Here is a 21,221-nt window from a genome sequence, read left to right on the forward strand (position 1 = left end):
GTGTCATATCTTGGACAATGGAGTAGACGGTGATGCCAATAACCTAGATGAAGAGGACCACATTAGACACGAGGTCCTATTACCACTGCATTTCTTTCTCCCCCTACTTGTTCGACCTTGTTGAATCATGTCTGGATTTATGGACAAGGCATTTATGTGATTCATTTCCAAAGCTGGCTTGGAGAATCTGTGATAGGAACCAAAAGACTATCAATGGTGTTATATTTCCATGTAATATAGCTCAATTTCTAATTTGCACTTTACAGAATGTTTGTATATAACTAAGCTTTCTGTTGTTTTTTCCTTCTCAGCTATTAGTTCCCTTTTAGTGTATTGCCCATGAACCTTTAGAACCCTAAGATAGACCAATGGCACATTAAAATTTAAGGCACTACTTCATCAAAACCACATGTTTCATTTCCTGAGGATTGTCAGCAAGCCAGGGAAAAGAAAACATGTCAGATTTGTATTGCTGTTGTTGTTTCTTTCTTAACTGCTGTTTTGCCATGATGGTGGTTCTGGGTAGCTGCTTTTCCATAGAAGCCCAAGGAACACATCCAGCAACAAGGAAAATGTCAAAACTTCATTGGGAGTTTTGAGAAAGGGCTACAGTGGTTTAAGTGCTTAAGCCTTTGGATCAGCTCAAACATATCAAACAATATTAATATGATTTTGTGTGGCTATGCTTTTTTCTTTTTTAAAAATTCTAAAATGGTAGGTCAGACTAAGCCAAATACTGACTGGCTTTTCGAATTAATGTTTAATAAGATGAAGTGACTGCCAGTACCTTAAAATAATAAGGAACATGACTTGGGCAAATGTAGAATTTTCTTCAAATTTGCCTTCTGGTTTGTATCTGGCTGGAAAGGCTATTATTTTCTTCTATCTTCCCTCCTGTTTTTTTTTTTTTTTTTTTTCTCCCTCTGTCTCCCCCTCCCTTCTTTTTTCTTTCTTTCCCTTCAAGCATTATTGCTATATCCTTCTCATTATTCATGCCCCACAGAGAGCTTCACTCTGAGCTGACCATTCTTTAAAACCTAATGGCAAATCTTAAGTTCTACTCCATTTGATAACCTCGTTAAAGGCATGGAAGCACTATCATGTATTTATTTATTTATTTATTTATTTATTTATTTATTTATTTTGAGGACCTATATTGAGTTTAGAATCATAAATATTTATTGTGGATTTTTTGGAAGGGAAGCAAGACTCATAGTAAGTCAGTGGATTGTGTCACACTGTGGTTAGGATTCTTTGGGACGGGGATAATCTACGCATATAAAACAAATGCACTGAACACTGAGACAAACTGGAATAGCACCTTATAGGAGTAAACATTTGCTTTTAAAAATGCATCAGAGTAATACAGTTTGTCAATAATCCATCATTAGTGCAATTGAGCCCCTAACATATCTAGTATATTAAAAGGCATTCCAGAGTTTATTCCCGGCATGCTCCACTTTAGGCAATATTGACCTGTAGCATCACTCTTGGAAATAAGAACCAGAAAGTTTCTTTTTTTGGATCTGTACCCAGAAGTGGATACATCCCATCCAAGAACATCTAGAGATTTCCAAATCATCAAACTTTGTAGACCATACCACTTAGAAGAGGCTGTCATTAGAGAAGTCTTAGAGGTACTCTTATCTGATTATTGGTTATTTTCAGGAAATTTGAAATTTCAACTTGATTTCCCAGTGTTACTCTAGATTTTTCTCTTATGTGTCCCACCTCTAACAGTCAGTGTGTATATAAGCAATGAAATACATTTCCACCTTAGTATTAGAAAGATAAAAACAGGGGCGCCTGGGTGGCTCAGTTGGTTAAGCGACTGCCTTCGGCTCAGGACATGATCCTGGAGTCCCGGGATCGAGTCCCACATCGGGCTCCCTGCTCAGCGGGGAGTCTGCTTCTCCCTCTGACCCTCCTCCCTCTCATGCTGTCTGTCTCTCATTGTCTCTCTCACAAATAAATAAAATCTTAAAAAAAAAAAAAAATTAAAAAAAAAAAAAGAAAGATAAAAACACAAAGAAAATTCACATATCCAGCCCAAATAAACTTACAGCTAAACTTCATTTACATGTTTATTGGTTTTAAATTTAAAGATTTTATTTATTTATTTGTCAGAGAGAAAGAGAGAGAGCACAATCAGGGGGAGCAGCAGGCAGAGGGAGAAGCAGGCTCCCTGCTGAGCAAGGAGCCCGAAGCGAGACTTGATCCCAGGACCCTGGGATGATGACCTGAGTCGGAGGCAGATGCTTAACTGACTGAGCCACCCAGGCATCCCTGGTTTTAAATTTATACCTCACATCCGTATAAAAGCCTGTGAAGCAATTAACATGCTTACTATATGATGCTTACTTTGTGCCCACTATTATTTTGTTTTATTGACTCCTCCCCACTACATTATAAGTAGGTACTGGAATTGCTGTTTGAAATCTAAGGCACCTGAAACTTTAGAGGTTGAGTAACTTTTCCAGAGCTCACAGCTAGTAACACTCACATTGCTAGAATTGGAGCACAAACCCGTCTGTAAAGATGGTAGTATGTATTTTTCAAAAAGTACAAAAATAGAATATAGGACCATCGGGGTAGAAAGAGTGGTCATTGGTATGTAGGTGTTATCTACTCAGAAATAAAAATAAATAAGAGGATAATTAAACTGAACGGATATTTATATCTTTTAAGTGTAAAATGTTCAATGTATGTCTGTGAATTTTTCAAAGTTAAAACGTTATAATTTACATTATGCTCCCAAGACCATCAATCTGTATGGGCACTCGTGCATCTGCTGTGTGCAGATCAGTGTAGACGTATCCTGGAGGAGAAGACAATGTGACAGAATGTGGTTTGGATACTCAAGAAGCCTCCAGTCTGGTATGTGTACAGACAGAAATTCTGGAAAGGTCTTGGAGGTGTTTCGGGTCAAGTTGTTGAAAGAACAATCTACGCACTTCTTTGAGAAGTGGCGGAGCCTAGTGGTTAAGCATGGCCGAGAATGCAGGTTTTGGAGTTAAACTGCTGGTGTTTAAAGTCTAGTTCCACCACTTATTAGCTCACGGTCCCTGGGGGTTCCTTATCTACCCCTGCTTCCGTTGCCTCATCTGTCAAATGAGAGTAACAAACACAACCTATTTCATAGGATTGTTTGGCAAACACTTCCAGAGCAATTTCTATGTGCCGTGTAGTGTTCCAAGCACTCTCCAAACTGTAAGTTATTGAATTCTCAAAAGCACTAGGTAGGTACTATTACTGTTAGTATTGAGAGAATAAAAGGAGTTGATGTGTTTAATTAGAGTAACGGCTGACACATATTAAATACTCAATAAATATTATCCGAAGCAAAGAAGCAAGAAAAGATACTGGAAGCAGAGGAAATGTCATGTGCATAAGCTATAGAGCCAAGAGTAAATACATAATATACCCTTGCTGAAGCCACAATCATGAATTTGGTTCTGGTGAGCAACAAAAAAAGAAACTCTTGAGTGGAATGTGGCTCAATGACCTTAATTTCCATCGTCAATATTTGAGGTATGCACACTTATTCACTATTTTAGTGGCAAGAAAGCAGTGCCAATTATCTCATTTACATTTTTTTTTTCTTTTTGGTTAAGTAGGTAATCTACATTGTGCGTATACATGTATTCATCATGGAGTTTTATAGCAATGTGAAAGAAAACATCATGAAGAAGATGTGGCTCATGGATGTGTGTTTTTCTGAATTAACTCATGAGGGAAAAAAAATAAGTGACTAAAGTTGCGGACTAAAGTTCAAAGAGCATGGGTCTCTATTTAGAGTGGCTTTTTTAGAGTAGTGGTTCACTTTTCTCTACCCACAACATACATACTTACTATCATGTAAAACTATGGGTACCCAAGATATTTCCCGGTTTGCCCGGCATTCATAGGTCTCTGTGTACAGTGTCCCTTAACCTTGACCCTGAGTTTTTGTGGCTTTTTTAATACCATAGATATCAATAGTGGCACTTAATCAATAGGTTTCTTATCCATTTGTAATAGTCATTTGACTACATTTTATAAAAGTTTCTTATGGTCTCTGAGCCTTGTGAGAGCTTCTTGAATGTTGCTATTATGACTTTTTTTTTTTTTTTTTTTTTTGAGTTAACTAACTTGGACACGAAGGTTGATACCTGAGTTTAATCCAGACCTAAGCCACATATGTGTGCAGATGCGCATGTCTGCTCCTTGTTTTGTTACTTCATCTTTTCAAACTGGACTAATCTATCCAGCTGCCATTCTGTTCTGTTTAGTTCTGGAAGGAAAGGGGGTTGGAAGGAACTGATACTAGGGTATGTATGTGATGAAACAGAGAGAAGTCTACCCAGGGAACCACATTATAGGCAGGAAGAATGAAGGTATAATTCCATACTCCATCCTGCAAGCATTAATTAAATATCTGATGTAAATTAAATACATATAAACATATAAGTATGGAAATTGTCCCTTCATTTTCCTGGTTACTAAACACGTAAAACCCAGATGTATACAATAGATTAAGAGAGCAAAAGGTATGGATTGGCAGAGAGGAAGTTCAGGGGCGGTTTTAAAATTTTTCAAATCGTAAGCGAATCTAGAGGGTAAAATTTCGATTAATAAATCAGATTTCGGTCTTCAGAAGTAAAGTGGTTGGTGGATAGAGTATCAATATACCCACATTTATAAGTGAAAACCTGAGCGCACAGATGCAGCTTTATTTCATGAAGCAATGGGCAGCAGTAAACTAATTGATGTCTACAAAGTACTTCCTCAAATGCCAACCGTTAAGAAACACGGATGGCTCAGTTGTTAAGCGTCTGCCTTCGGCTCAGGTCATGATCCCAGCATCCTGGGATCGAGCCCCGTATTGGGCTCCCTGCTCGGTGAGCCTGCTTCTCCCTCATCCTCTGCTGCTCCCCCTGCTTGTGCTCTCTCTCTGTGTCAAATAAATAAATAAAATCTTAAAAAAAAAAAAAAAAAAAAAAGAAAGAAACATGCTCAGAACTCTCTTAACAGCAATCAAGGGGAATTTTTCTACATCCAGGTGTCAAGATTGAAATCTTACCACATGTCATAATTTTAAATAGGTGAGAATATTACAATACCACCAATCTTAGTTTCTAATAAACTGGGAGGGGAAAAAAAAGGAACCAGATAATTTGCATGACCCACGGTTTTTAGAAATACTGCTACTAACACGCAAGGACCTTTATCAACTCGTTGCACACAGTTTGCTCTAAAAGAAAAGGGGTTATGGGCGCCTGGGTGGCTCAGTTGGTTAAGCGACTGCCTTCGGCTCAGGTCATGATCCTGGAGTCCCTGGATCGAGTCCCGCATTGGGCTCCCTGCTCGGCAGGGAGTCTGCTTCTCCCTCTGACCCTCCCCGCTCTCATGTGCTCTCTCTCATTCTCTCTCTCAAATAAATAAATAAAATCTTAAAAAAAAAAAAAGAAAAGGGGTTAGTCTGAAACAAATGATACATTATATGTTAAAAAAAAAAAAAAAGATAGCAGGAAGGGAAAAATGAAGGGGGGAAATCGGAGGGGGAGACAAACCATGAGAGACTATGGACTCTGAGAAACAGACTGAGGGTTCTAGAGGGGAGGGGGGTGGGGGGATGTGTTAGCCTGGTGATGGGTATTAAAGAGGGCATGTACTGCATGGAGCACTGGGTGTTATACGCAAACAATGAATCATTGTTGATTCTAATCAACGTAAATTAAATATAGGTAAATTATATGTAACATCAAATTAATGATGTAATGTATGGTGATTAACACAACATAATTAAAAAAAAAGAAAAAAAAAAGAAAAAGAAAAACCCTATAGCCATTGTTAAAAGAGAAGGGGGATGGAAACACGTTGACGATATATTGTCACGTGGACCACTTTATGGCCTGCGTTCTTTATGATATGACAGTTGCTACTTGACACCGTGTTATTTATTGGCTAGCAGAGCAAATAGGCTAGTAAATCATGATTGCATGTCCAGCCAATCAGAATCTGCCCTGGTTTCGTGGCGTGCTAATTTTTTTAAACTTATTTATTCTGCTCCTTTCGTTTTTCTCTTTATCAGTCTCTATTTTATAGCAATCTTTTTTCTAATGGACTCTCATCCTGAGACATTTTAAAATGCACCGCATGTCAAATCCAATTCAGCTAAGATACCTAAATGCACGTTATTTAAATTAAATATGAATGCTTTGAAAAGTGTATACTTATAATTGCCTTTCAGGCAAACTACATTTCCACATTATGTACATTGTAGGCTTGAATCTTGTCAATGTATTCAAGACCCAAAGTTAGGTTTAAAAAGACCCAGAAAATAAATTATTCATATCACATACGTCTATACATCTGATGGTGTAATTAGCAATCAAAAGTACTACATATGGTGATGTAATAGAGACATTATAATTTTGTACATCCTGCTGTTGATGGATTTAGGTACCACATTTTGCACATTTTCTATTTCATTATTTTGGGCTAAAAAAGATAAAAATAAAATAACATGTTTTCTTTATTTTAGTTCCTTTTTTAATCATCCTTCATGCTTCTTTTGCTTTCTTTCCATGTCTGGCTCTCATTTCCCCAGTTTAGGTAGGACTTGTTTTTCTTCATTTCTCTTTACTATTTCCTGCTCTGCAGCACTAATACTAAATAATAACAGTAGAGATCTTGGGCCCACACCTGGGGGGATTTCTGAGGTCACTGAGGTTATTTCTCTGCTTTAGTTAGCTTTCTAGCCCTTCCAGGATGATAATTATTTATGCTCTTCTCACCATCCCTATGAATTTCTTGTATTTCTCAAATGATGTTTGTTCTTATTTTTCTAAATGTTTTATGTATTCCAACATAACTTTCTCTAGCTAACGTAGTCCTCTCTAAATCTTATTTCCTCATAATGCCTCCAAAATTTCACAACTTTCTTCTACTTCAACTCACTTCACTCTTTCTATTTACTGGGCTTTGTTATTTGTAGCAAAAGTGTAATCGCTGTTAGTAAAGTGAGAGCATTTTATTAAAATATTCTTTCTGAAAATATGTATGTTCAGGCATCCCACTAGTTCACATTTCCCCACAAGTGGCCTTATGTTAGTGACTGCACTTCTCTTTGCTCTCATTTGCACGGCTAGATCTCTTGTGCATCTGTCCTGTTACCTGTGATGTTTCAACTTCCTCTCTAACTGACCAGATGTTATCCCTCATAAGCCTTCTCCACTTATGCCTGGGCAATTAAAAGAACAAAGAGAATCATAATTGGAATTTAATCATATGAGATATGTTTCTGCTTTATTCTGCCATCTTAAGAACTACTCTAGAAAGGAAACAGGGTATGGACTTGATTAATTCAAAGAACTGAGTTCAAATTTTGATCCTGGCATTAGGAGCTATGGGATGAAAATCTCTTCTGTAAAATGGGTGTAACGGTTTTGCATAGAGTAAGTTTTAAACCGAGTGAGGTAAATAACTTTTGTAGAATTCTGGGCACAAGTTCCTGGCATAATAATAGGGTCATGGATATAATTATGCCAAGAGATTTTAAAAACAAATTTTCTCTTATCCTTTCAGTGGTTGTGATAAGATTATTCTTAATTGATTGATTAAAACAAAACCAAGACCAAATATAAAAGCATAAGCCTCTACTCACTGTGAATACCTCCCCCCTCAGGCTGACTCCAAACCAAGAAGAGATAAGTTAGAGTTAAACAAACTCAGCTACAGTTTACCCGGTAAATGGTAGGTTGACAGAAGGCCCATTTTCCTTCCTCCCCGTGGGAACAAGTCTCATCTGTGTAAGATGGACGTGAAACACCCATCCATAGAGTTATTCCTGATACTGCCATCAATAAAATGTCTTTGTCATGCTCTGCTAGGAAGTGTTCCTTCTGCTAATGAATTCTGTCCCTAAAATTAAAGTTGTACGGATGGTTTATATTTTAGATGTCTTATAATTTTCATATTTAAAAAAAAAATTAATGTATGCTCCTTCATTGAGATCTAGCCACATATGAATCAGTACTTAAGTGATTTGTCATTTTAGTAAACACTCCAAAGTGGCATTTCAAAAAAGTGCAGTAACTCACGCATGACTAAATGGGATTTGTTAAATTTTTTTTGAGAAAAAAAAATACAAATTTATTCACACCTAGAAGTGAGCTCAGCATCGCAAGTTGAGGCAGAATTGTGACCTTTTGTTTTTGCTGTGGTTGAATGAAACTGGGTTTTGGCTAAAAATGATACAACCTATAATAACATAAAAATAGGTCCTGCGACTCCACTTTTGGAGAATTTTATCTCACTTATCCATCCAGATGCAGCAGGAACAGTGTCTAAGTTTTAGACTCCTGAAAAGGTTTTTTTTTTTCTTCCTTTCTTTTATACAATTAAGTATGTTCTGTGTACCCTGAAATTAGCTATCTTGTGAGCATTGGCTGATTCTTGGTTAATATGATGTTATATTAACTAATAGCCATGAAGCCTGTTGCTCTTTTATTGATCAATGTTCAAATAGTGATTAGAAAGCTCTAATGATTCCTGGTCACAAGCCTAATATTTCTGAATCTGACCTTCCTATCCATCGCTAACATTACTAACTAATTTGGTGCTTATCTCATAACATTGTTGTTAGGAGTAAATAAAATCAAAGTATAAATTTACCCCAGTGTGTATATGTGCACACGTGTGCCTGCTTAAAGAAATTTCTAGCCATCCATTCAATAATTTATATCAAGAAATATTGATGAGTCTGCCATGTTCCAGGCATTGTCATGCCATGGGTATGAAGATATGAATAAGGATGCAGTCCCTCTCCTGCAAGTTGTCCCTGCCTAGTGGGTAGGACAGATAAGGATATTGACTGATAAGGCTATTGGCCAAGGATATTGACAAATGTGATCAACACAGTAACGGAGGAGTAGATTCAGTGCAGTAGAACCAGTGTGGAGGGTCAACATTTTCAGTCTAGGTTAAGAAAAGCAGACTCTTCGCATTTTCTACCACAATGTATCTGTAGCCGAAAGATAGAAGCTTGTTGGCATCTAGTGCGGAGGGCGATTCCTCACTGATTCAAGCAAGACCAGCCTGCATTTGTGAGGGTATTTACTGGACCTTAAGGAGAGACATTCTCAATACTCAAAAGTATATCTGGGTGTGCATGTGGGTGGGTGTGCATGTGTGTACGCACACACATATACATAGATAGATGTTCTATTATGCTCCTAGTGCTGCTGTAACAGTTACCACAAATTGAATGTCTTAAAACATCCGAAATTTATTATCTTACAATTCTGGAGGTCAGAAGTCTGGAATGGGTCTCAGTGGGCTAAAAATCAAGGCACAAAAAGGGTTGAATTCCTTTCTCAAGGCTCTAGGGGAGGATCCTTTCTTGTCTTCCCGCTTCTAGCTCCTGGCCACATTTCTTGACTCAGAGCCCCTTCCTCTACCTTCAAAATCAGCAGTGGACAATGCATGACCCTGGCACTGATATCTTCTGCCTCCTTTTTACATGTGGAAGAGACTGTGTGGTTACATTAGCCTACTTGGGTAATCCAAGATAATTTCCTCTCTTACAATCAGCTGTTTGGCAACCATAATTCTGCCCGCAACCTTAATGTTACCTTACCCCCAACGACATATTCATGAATTCCAGGGATTACAATATGGACACTTTTGAGTGGACTTCTATTTTGATATCCCAGAAGTGTATATTTTTTTTACAGTTCAGGATTGGATATTAGGGAGAAAATGTAAGAAAAAAAAAAAAAAGCAATGAAATGAGAGTACTTTCCATCTGCACGGTAGAGAGACCAGGACTTGAATCTCTTGTTAAATTTCCCTGTTACATATACTGTGTGTTATGTTGAGACAAAAATTATGCAGGTAAACAAATGGAAAGTATCATATAAATTTCATATAAAAAGGATGGAACTCACATCCTTCACATTTCATGTGAAGGACAGACACGAGAATGATCTCTGTGAAATAAGTATAAAGTGGTGCATTTTGGTAATGGGACCCCAAATCCAGGGCGGATGAGAACATTGTTACAAACTTTAGAGTTCATTCAAAATTGAGATCCATCCTGCATCTTAAAAAAAAAATTTATCATTTTTCTTTCTATTTTTTACATGTTCAGTGAAACTCTTCAATATTAATAAACTAACACTACAATATAACACCACGTGCCAGGCACTCTTCTAACTGCTTTATGTATATTAATAATGATTAATCACCAGGGCTGGCTGCTTAGGCATCAGCCTAGGTTGTCACACAGGGCCCCATGCTGAGAGGGGCTTCCACCTGGGTTAATTCTCTGCTGTTACCATCTTGAAATTCTTGATCATTTTTGAACAAGGCACCCTTCATTTGCATTTGGCACTAGGCCCCATAAATGATGTAGTTGGTCCTGCTCATTGCACCAAAGCAATGCATTAAAGAAAATTATTATCAACATTTTATAGAAGAGAAATTAAGGCACAGAAGGGCTACCTTGCCAAAGTTAGACTGCTGGTCTATAGGAGAGCTAGGATTTGAACCAGAGGAAAATGAGCTGTGAACCACTCCAATCTCCTGCTGCTTTGAAGGCAGAGATAATGTCTTCTGAAATGTGTCTTCTTCCCAACTATGACCTACTGTCTGCTACATGGTTAGTTTTCACTAAGTGCCTGTTGAATTGAATTATATTTGATGGGCTTTGGTAAAAATATTCATTTCATTTTCAATAGAGATGAAAGTAAAAAAAAAAAAAAAATCCTGAACCTCTTCCAAGACATTTGTTCAAACAGACCCAAATCGGCTTTTTCCCTTTGCATAATCATCTGTCTAAGGATATTCCCTTGTTCAAGGTCTATTATTTATTATTTATTAGTTAGATTTATACAGCAAGATATTCTGGAGAAATCTTATAAACCTGCAAAGAGCAATATTTCACCACTGTCCTAATTTATTCTTGAAATATTTAGACCTTAGGGGAGGAAAATAAAAATATCTAGACCTTAGAAACAGTAGTTTTATATAAACACATTAATAAAATTACTTTAAGAAGTGTAATTACATATACATTCAATAGGGTAAGACATAGGAAAAACATATATAATAATAAACCAGTAGGTGGGAGGTGCAGTTTGTTGGTTGTTAGGTTTCCAATAAATTTAATATGCATCTTCTGGGGTCTGTTATGTCCCACATGCTAGGCTGTGTGAGGAAAATTTAGTGATAATTTTATTAGTGATAACAATAAAACGTCATCCTCAGGGAGGACAGAATCCCATGGGTTGAGAGATTCGATCATACAGAGGTCTCATCACAGAGTCTATGCAAGGGCTGGAAGAAAGGATATAGTAAGATCCCTAGGCTAGGGCTTGGACTTTTTAATGTTTATTCTACCAATTGATAACACAGGTAAACTTGGGCAGCTCACAGCCATTCTGTATCTCTGTTTCACCATCTGTAAAGTGGGGCTAATAATATCTGTTCTACTTACTTCACGAGGGGATGTAAGTACTAAACAGATCCATGAAAATGAAGGCATCTTGAATATTTTTTTAAAGGGAGGAGGAGGTAGGTATTAAATTAAGGCATTTTTCTTTCACTAGATACAGTTCTGAATAAGACATGGACAATAAAATCACAAAATTTTAAAAAAAAGAAGCCTTATTTCACTTTAGGCACAGATGCATTCTTTTAATCCCTACTTTACTACCTTATATAATCTATATTTGGTTGACTCAGATAGTTATTGGACCAACACAAAAAGATTGAAGATGTTAGCAGTGCTAATATATTTTAATCCTTGTTACTACTTTATGTAGTCCATATTTGGTTGACTCAGATAGTTAATAGAGAAGCTAAAACATGAAACCAACTTATTTGATTCATTTCATCACTTTATTGGGTATTTATTTTTTATAAGGTACTGCAGGTAAAGCAGAGATGAATAAGATGTAGTCTGTGCCTTGACAGAAAGCAGTCTACCAGTGATAACAGAGACAAAATACATGCATACAAGACCACAAGCATTAAGTGCTATGGAAAAGCTACAAAGACTCACAGGAGGAAGTGAGCATATGAAATAGAAAAGTATATAACTAACAATCCGGATTATATATATATATATATATATATATATATATATATATGTATTTGTGGTAAGAAAAAACACAATTTACAATCAAGCAGTGCAGAAGCAGTAGAAAGTCTAGGGGAAGGTATTATCATTTGATTGAAAACTCCTATTATTTTATAAGGAATAACCAATACTGCCCAGCAGATTGTATGTATTGGTGAGTTTCTTCATAGCCACATTTACTGTGGTTTGTAAAAACTTACATTTCTCTCCGGAAAGTTTTATAGTGAAGAGTAATGGTTTTGAAAACATGATCAGTAGATCCAGGAATAAAATAATATTATGATAAAAACCCCATGGGCCTGGAGGTTATGAGAATGGAAAAGAAAAAAAAAAAATGTCTGGCTCGCACTGGTTCAAGTCATTTCAAGATGGCATTACAATACCTGCAGGTCTCAAACATCAGAGATAAAATCCTCTGAAGAATACACCCATTTACATTCTTGTGACCTTGAATGTCTGTCAGATTTACTCACCGTTTAACTGCACTAACGCACTGGGTGCCTTAGAGTTCATTACAGCTGACTCACTTTCAGCACACTGGCTAACGCAGTAGGGCATGCTAGGCTCCTCTTTGAGACACAAAACATTTAACAAAGAGAAGCTAGCTAGCTTTTGCTCGTCAGTATTTTTGAAAAGAAAGTACCAAGCGGCAGACACATCAAGTCTAGGATGGTTTGGGATATAAGAACTGCAACTTTTTTTTTTTTTTTTTTGAATCAGCGATTGCATGGCAAGAAGTCGAACAAGGATTTCAGGAACAAATATTTCCCCAAAGCAGTGGATTAGACCTGTACAGAAATTATTAAAATTACTCAGAGCCAAGGGCTTTGTTCTTTCTGGCCACCTGCAGTGTGTGGTAATGCCCTTTTAAGGTTCTATCAAGGGCCCGGCATGGACTGTCTGAGTTGACATTGGACACTAGTACGAGGAGACAAGCATGCAGAGAGAGTGATTAATGTAAGCCCTTCTGCAACTAGCCAGAGGCTTCAGGAATTCTTTTCTGCAGCATTCCAGAGATAATTGCCCACCATTTTATCTAGGAAAGTGTTAAGTCATTTAAAAAAAAAATACGGCACACCGTGACACGCGAGAAGTTGGTGTTACACAGGGAAAGAAATCAGGAACAAAATGGAAAATGGGGGGTAAAAGAGAACATATGTGAGTCTGTAGACTCTTTGAGGGTGGGTGGAGTTCATGTACAGCTGTCTTTTCAGGTGGAGAAACTCTAAGGTTTTATGCAATTGCTCCTTTATATTCTGACAGACTTGCATGAGTTCTCTGAAAAAGTACTGTTTTAGAAGTTGAATCTAATACACTTGCCAGAGAATCTAATATACAACTTCTTCTCTCTAGTTTCTACAAATTAATTCTCACTCTATTGTTAATGTCTCTATAAATGAAGCTGGAATGTAAGGTGCTAAACAAAGTACATACTTTAAAAATAATTGATTAGAAATATGTATAACATTATTGTGTTTGAATCTATTACTGTCTTATATGAGATTCATTCTGCTCCAATTTGGCATCCACAATCCACAAGAGCATCTTAGGTTCCAAAATAGTGTAGCCAAATATCCTCTTCATCACGCTGGGCCTGGGGGCTAGGGGAGATAATCGACTTCAGTTGTGTTCTGAATGCCTGGGCGCTCCATATGGCCTATTTTCCATTGGCAAGTTAGTCCTTAAAATCTTAGGGGATTCCACTACATGTGCATAAGTATTATAAATTAATGTTCTAATGTGCTTTGAGGCTCTTGCTGGATGAATGGCAGGCGAAAGGAAAGAAAACGAAAAACATATTTTTTAAAGAAACCATAGGCATGTGGTTCTCCCCAGGCATTGGAATTAGGAGTTTGAAGAGTCTCAAGAACGAGATCCTTCCTTTTCTGGAATGAAATCTTGGGAGATGTATAGAAATGAGGCAGTTTTCTTGACACTTTCACTTTCAGAAGTTCTGTGATCATTCCAGTCAAACTCCTTGCCTCATTCTTAACTTATCACCATTTTCCAAACGCATTTTCAAGGTATTTTTTCTTTGCAGGCTTAAATAAAAACAGAAAAAAAAATGCATTTAGCTACATGGAAATGATCCATCAGAAGGCTCATCTGGGGGGAAAAAAAAAAAAAAAGCACTTATTTGACAAGCCAGTCCCTGGCTTTGGCAGAGCAGCCCAAGAAGTCCAAGAATCCTTTCTTTTCTCTCTCTTTCCTGCCTCCCTACTTTCCTCCTTCCTTCCCTTCCTCCATTCTTCTCTGTCTTTAGTGAAGATTCAGATTCCCTCTCTTTATATGCTCCCTGGAACTGTAAAGCACTGTGTATCTTTTTCTGTTGCAGGACAGTGATTTACAGGGAAAGTATTTCAACCAAAGACCACCAAATAAAGGCTAGCATCCAGGAGTTCACTCTCAAAGCAGGGGCCAACTTTTCTTGCAAATCAATTTGCCAGTCACACTTTTAGAAATCTAGTAGTCATTTAAGGACTGTAGGAACAAAGCAGCCTTCCTTTCTTCCTTCTTCTGGGTATTTGTTTTCAAGTAATACAACAATAGAATAGACCAGATAAAACCAAGTAACACTGGAACCCTAGTGCTGTAAAGACAGACTGAATTTACAACATTGTGTCACCAATGAATAATTTATGTGTATGTGTTACATGTAGTATTATATAATCACTACATATGTTGTAATTGCTGTATATTATGTAGTATACATAGTTACTATATCTAATATAACCAAAAATTACTAAACATCTTGATCTTAATTATTAGTATTCATTAGCAGACATCGGGTCGCATAAAGGAAAAAGGGGACTTGTGGTCAGGCCAACCCCAGTTCAAGTCCTCAAACTTCTTGAGCCTCATTTCTTCATCTATATAAAATGAAGTTAACTGTTCATAGTTTGTATGGCTATTGTGAGGATTAAAAGCCACAAAATATGCTAAGAACCTGACATAGTGTCTGGCTCATGGAAATGCCTAATAAATGGCCGATAATATTACTATTTCGTATTATGCAAATTGAGTGATAATTACTAGTCTCGTCAGTGCATCTTTAGGGGTGCGGGTCGGGGTAATTTTTATTTTTTGCCATAGAAACTGCAATGAGGGAAATGTAACACTTACTCAAGGTCACCCAGTAAGTCACTCTCTGTCATTAGGACTTAAGGGTTTTCAGCTTGGTTGTCTAATTTCAGTCCATTAGGCCACAAAGTCATCAAAACAAACCAGAAAAGAGCACCATCAAAAAGCAAAAGTAATAAAATCAAAGGATCCTGGAGCAGTATTGTACTAAAAGCCATCTGCTATCTTTGTCCACATTCACAACCCTCTTGAAATGTTATTTGTAAAGTCTTAAAAGGCTTGACTGGAAACCTTCATGCCTTTTTAAAGATACAGTATATCTTTTGCTGACTCATGCATGCTGAATAAAGAATTATAATATAGATTTTTGAATATACATCAGAGAAATGTCAATAGTTTTTACATTGCCAAAGCCCTTCGGCTTTTGCTGTTGAGAAAGAATATGATTAGCTAAGCAAATGATTGTTGATACAGTGGTAATGGTGATGAGAGGGTGTGTGTGTATTTGTGTGTGTGTGTGTGTGTGTGTGTGTGTGTGTGTGTGTGTAGGAATGGAGATAGTTGAATAAAAGTATTTGCAACATTTAAATGAATATAAATATGGGTATGCATATTATTTCAGTTCTTTTTTTATATCCAGTGTTCCTTACCAGTGTGCTAAAATTTCTGTGCCATAATCAGGTGGAAAAAAAAAAGACACAAAACTGCTGTCTTAGCATTTCCACTTGACTTTGGTGCCTTTTCTCCCCCCCGCCCCCCTTGCTCTGTCAGATGCCCTTATTCCTCCCACTCCTTTCCTCATTTGGGCTTGGCAGGAACACTTTTGCTCGGTGCCAGTGTGGTAACCTTAAACTCGCTTACTTAAGTGGCTGATCTCATCTCTTCCTTTATGTGGTTTGTGGGATTTTTCCCCATTTTGGCTTATTACTTCCTCCTACCACCTTGCAGATTCACCTCTCTCATTGTATTTCCATTATTGTGTTATTTTTAAAAAATAAAACAATAAATATTTAAAACATAAAGCCTTTTTAGTTTCAGTTGTGGGGGCAGATATTTTTATATGAACAAAAATGAAGAGAAAAAAATGGATTTCTCCAAGGTTTATAAAATCCCGATGAGGCAAAGGGCACATTCTCAAGTTACAGGATTCTACTTGTCCTATTTCTAAGGAGCAGAGCAAAAAAAAATTTTTTTTGCAGATATTTTAAGAGATGGCAAAACAGAGAAGCAAACCAAAGTCATCACAAAAGGCTCCCAGTGTAGACCCAGCCATCTGCATATAGTTCACAGAACTCTTCTGTTTATTTATGAGTCGTGGAATGTGTAAAGCCAACTTCTAGCTGTAAAAGGACATACAGTTGCTCTCATATAATTTCTTTGGCCCTTTTTTTCTGCAAAATCAAGAGTTTGCTTTCTCATATGCAGGAAAGCACTGCCATGCATAAGGACCCAGTTTTGGGGAATTTGAATTTCTTTGCTAAAACACTTAAAATGACAAATAAAAAAATAAGTGTTTTATGTGTTTAAAACAGGAGTATAGAATTTAAATTAATGCAACTGATCTTGATATGTACACACTGAAGTACTGCACTGGCCAAAAATACTTTAGAATAGCTCTAATGTACTCCTGAAAGAAACAGAATTAACTTGGAGATAGAAACATTAATTTTCTAGTATAATTTTGTTCTTTTCAAGATAACAATCTTCGATTAAGATAGGCACAAAGGAAGACAATGAAAGAAGCTATATATTTTACCTTAAGACTTCACAATCTGCTTCCTAGTAAGATTTTTCCAGAGGTTTTTGTATCAAATTCCATCAAGATATAATGAGTTCAAGGAGCTAAATTGTTTATACATTAAAAAAATTAAATGTCTCTGCCATTCTTGTTCTGCAGTTCTGTGCTCTATCTTTCTGGTTAAAAAGAACATTATGTTTTGCAGGCCAGCAACTTCCTTGATATGATGTTTTAGTTTAATCTATCCAAAATACTACCCTCCAGACATTCTAAGAAAGTTGTTTCTCTGACATGATGTGATTTTATGATCTCTTTGAAACATTTTCAGCCTTAAGCATTAAACACAAATAGATGGAAATAGGTGATAGCTTGAGTGTTTAACCTCTAAATGTGGGTTTGGAATTACCCCTCTGAAGGTGTGAAAATGTGAAGTGATACATATACCCAGGAATATAAGAATATAAACAAATGTCGATACCAGGCCAGGTCAGGATTATCTAACTCCTAATCTGAAACCAAATTCTCTTTGTCTCCCTATAATTTCCAGTGGTTCTTGGCTAACATCTAGGGATGGATATTATACATATGAAAATGTTACTATCCACAAGAAAGTGTGACGTGAGTTTAATATTCTCCAGAGTTTTCTATTCAAGGCAGAAAATCTTCCTAACTATACATCTAAGAACTTCATCCCTAGAAGAGGTGTCAGCAGGTAGCTATATGCCCTTTAAAAATACAGAGTTTAAGGAGGAATTTCACGGAACATTGGAAGGAGAAACATAAAGACCATTGGTCACATGAGTTGGCTGTGTGAACGATGGGGAAAGCTTGATGTGGAAAACAAACATGACAATAGTAAGAACTGGGCTTTGTTTTTTTCACCTCTGCTTTTAAAAACAATCTCAGCTACCTATACTACATTAGGGATGATATAAACCCATTGGAAATGATTTCCTTATCACTCATAATATTTTATATAGTTCTGTATATGCTAGGTTGGGAAACCAGAAATAACCTGCCCTCGAGTGCAGATATTTATTGAACACTGAACACATAGAAACACTTAATGAAGACATTTTAAGATACATGCAAGCAGATGCCCAATTGTCATTTCTTCCAGGGTCCTATCCCTTTTTATTCATTCTGATGATACCATTTTGGTAGTTTCTGTGTGGGATTTGATTAATGTCTGTTTTCTATACCGGATTGTAAGTTTTTGCAATGGAAGGGACCATGAATATTTATGTTCAATATGTGTCTGCAGCACGTAGAGCATCCCAATAAATACCTTTCTGATTAGGTAAATATATGAATGAATGGAGTTCTATACAATGTGACATGGTACACTTTGTATGGGAGATGGGGTTGGGAGGGGAACAGGCAGGAAAGGCAGTTAATGAAGGACCTGGAAGTTTATGTTCTGTAGGAGGCCTGGAAAAATTGTAGCAGGTGCTGGGACACAGTGAGATCGATGGTTTAGCAGACCACCTAGAAGGTTCTACAGAGGAAGGATTGGGAGAACGATGGCAGCATGAAGCACATTGAATAGTGTACCTGCAATAATTACTGTTTTTTTCTTTTTTCTTAGTACTTACTATTCCCTGATATTTGCTTATTTATACACTTATTATCTACCAAACCCTGCTAATCCTTCCACGAGAAGAGACTGTCTGTCTCCTTCAATGCTGTAGCCCCAGCAATTACAACTACTGGGATAAGGCAGTGCCTCGATTAATGTTTATTGAATAAGTGAATACTTTTTTTTAAGAACTGGAACATGGTCAGGGAACAGTTTTTTAATGTCAGCTGAGCTCTATATTATATCTTATTCCTACCTCTTCTTTTCTTGGACATTCACCTTTTTAATGTACCTTCCATTTTTGGGGGTGGGAAGAGATCTGGCACTTTAAATAAAATAGACAATTTTTTCGGTTGAGGATGTAGTTATTATTTTCAAAGACTGTCACATTTTCTGATTTCTGTCTTCACCTTTCTTACTCTGTGTTCTGTTAAACATGAAGCAAACAAATAAAGTAGCTATCTCAGCTAATTTTAACATATAATTTAAAGAACAAGTTAGCCCCTGCAGCCCCCCTGGATTTTGTTCTTTAGAGATTTGTGGTACGTTTGGGCTGAGATTGCAATTTACCTTTTCATCAAGATTAGAATAGCTTCTTCTTACCAGTACAAAAATCTATTTAAATAAGTTTACATGAACTGAACTTTCTTCTAGTGGCAAAAATACTTCTATGTGCTTAGGCATTTAAAATTCTTTGAAAGGGCACCTGGGTGGCTCAGTCGTTAAGCGTTTGCCTTCGGCTCAGGTCATGATCCCAGGGTCCTGGGATCGAGTCCCACATCGGGCTCCCTGCTCTGCGGGAAGCCTGCTTCTCCCTCTCCCACTCCCCCTGCTTGTGTTCCTGCTCTCACTATGTCTCTCTGTGTCAAATAAATAAATAAAATCTTAAAATAAAATAAAATAAAATAAAATAAAATAAAATAAAATTCTTTGAAAAAGCTCAGGCAGAAATTCACCGTGATGATTTTCTTGCAGGTCTCTGTGGTAAAAGAAGTCATGGTGTCCAGAAGCAAATAAATGATCTCGACAATCAAATTCTATTTCCTATTAAAAATTACTGCACTGTATCGTTCTCTTGTCTTCAATGTCTAGGAATTTTCTTAGCTGGAAAGTTGGGAAAATCAGTTTATTTACTTACGTGGCTCACTTTGAGTCAACATTGTGGATGGTTCCCAAGCACTAGATTCTTGTGTGTAGTATGTAGAATTGTTTGTTAGCTCTTACCAAATGAATACATATAATTAAGCATGGACAATATGATCTGAAAAACTAAATTTTTTTTTAAGTAGGCTCCACGCCCAACATGGGGCTTGAACTCATGACCTTGAGATCAAGAGTAGCATGCTCCACCGACTGAGCCAGCCAGGCACCCTGACAAACTAATAATTTGTGTAGAGTTTTCCTGAGTCTTATAGTATTACCAAAAGACAAAAATAAAAAACTCAACTTATCATTGCAAAATTGCCACTGTGGGAATAATCAAAAAGTATAATAAGCAGGTTAATTTTTTCTTATATAGTTAGCTATAATTATCAGAAAAATAAGCTTTAAAATAGTTACATTTTAATCAATCATCCATGAACTTTGTGGATTCCAGGTATATATTGGCTTTCATGGATTTTCGTTTCCTACTTTTTATTTCATAGTTGGCCTTTCCTTTTTTGAGCCTCACTAGAAAGAAGTTCTGGAAACACATAGTTGTAAGCTTTTTCCCCCAAATCAAGGATTCATATAGTTCACATTATCTACATATGTGTATCTATCTATCTATCCAAAATATCCTTTGTTTCAAAAAGCATTTGAGCATACTTCAATTTGCATATTATGAAATAAGCAAACTTGTTTGGGGATAATGGTCAGAGATACTGAAAAAAGTGAAAATTAATACATCAATAATAACTAAGACTCAGTCATTCCAGTTGTGCTCCACATGGTTAAAATTAGATGGGACTAGCCAAGCCACCTCTGGATGGACGTTAGAAGCAGAACAGATGTCCTTAAAAAATCTGTGTATGATTTGGCCACTAAAAATGCATCTTAGAATGTGAAGTGCCCCGCTCTCCTTCTTTTCACCTACCACGGGCACTGATACTACTAAATCTTCGGGAAAATTTTGTAGATAGTCATTACTTTATCAGAGAAGTCCTTCTAAAGAGCTTAAATACTTAAGTGATTTCCCTTGGAGCAGTAATGGTGAATTATGTGGTGCTCTAATTGTGCTATTAGTTTATCTAAGCTAAAATGCAATCTACTTAATTTGAGGGTTTTATTACACATTGGTCTCAAAAGGTGAAACACATTAAAAGCATATTGGTTCTTTTAACAGGAGGTTAAGCCTTCTCAGATGCTGCATTTGATGGAAATACTGTCTCTCACATGTACTGTGAATGTTAGTGTGAGATGTTTATATTGACACTGACATGTAACTTGGAAAACTTGCAGGATACTTTTATCATATATATCAATTTGTTATCGTTTGTAGAGTTAAAGTTATCGTTATTTTAGTAAAACTATTCCAACCTCATGATACATCTAATTAATATATGAATTTATTATGGAATTATACCACTTAGGTTGTGGTGTGTTTAAAACTTAAAACACAGGTCTGTGCATTCAAAAATAAGTAATTATGTATAAGCAGAGCAGAGAGGATTTTTAGGGCAGTTTAATTATTCTGTGTGATATATATATATATT

General features: G+C 36.7%; 1 protein-coding gene and 1 long non-coding RNA gene across 15 annotated transcripts in view; one reads left to right on the forward strand and one right to left on the reverse strand.

Moving 5' to 3' along the window:
* LOC144381329 (uncharacterized) overlaps nucleotides 1-21,221 on the reverse strand; it is a 220,354-nt gene that overhangs the window by 99,426 nt on the left and 99,707 nt on the right. The window lies entirely within an intron of this gene.
* PCDH7 (protocadherin 7) overlaps nucleotides 1-21,221 on the forward strand; it is a 415,867-nt gene that overhangs the window by 97,906 nt on the left and 296,740 nt on the right. Inside the window, exon 2 of one of the 14 annotated variants that reach the window (XM_078068481.1) lies at nucleotides 19,501-19,605. The exons of 12 other annotated variants lie outside the window; for them this stretch is intronic. In XM_078068481.1, coding sequence (XP_077924607.1) covers nucleotides 19,501-19,542 — 42 coding nt within the window. In that variant the 3' untranslated portion in view covers nucleotides 19,543-19,605. Of the gene's footprint in view, nucleotides 1-19,500; nucleotides 19,606-21,221 lie in introns of those variants that run through there. One more of the 14 variants, XM_078068479.1, reaches the window with a different exon arrangement.

The sequence above is a fragment of the Halichoerus grypus genome, chromosome 3, assembly GCF_964656455.1.
Source record: "Halichoerus grypus chromosome 3, mHalGry1.hap1.1, whole genome shotgun sequence".
In the NCBI taxonomy this organism is placed as follows: Eukaryota; Metazoa; Chordata; class Mammalia; order Carnivora; family Phocidae; genus Halichoerus; species Halichoerus grypus.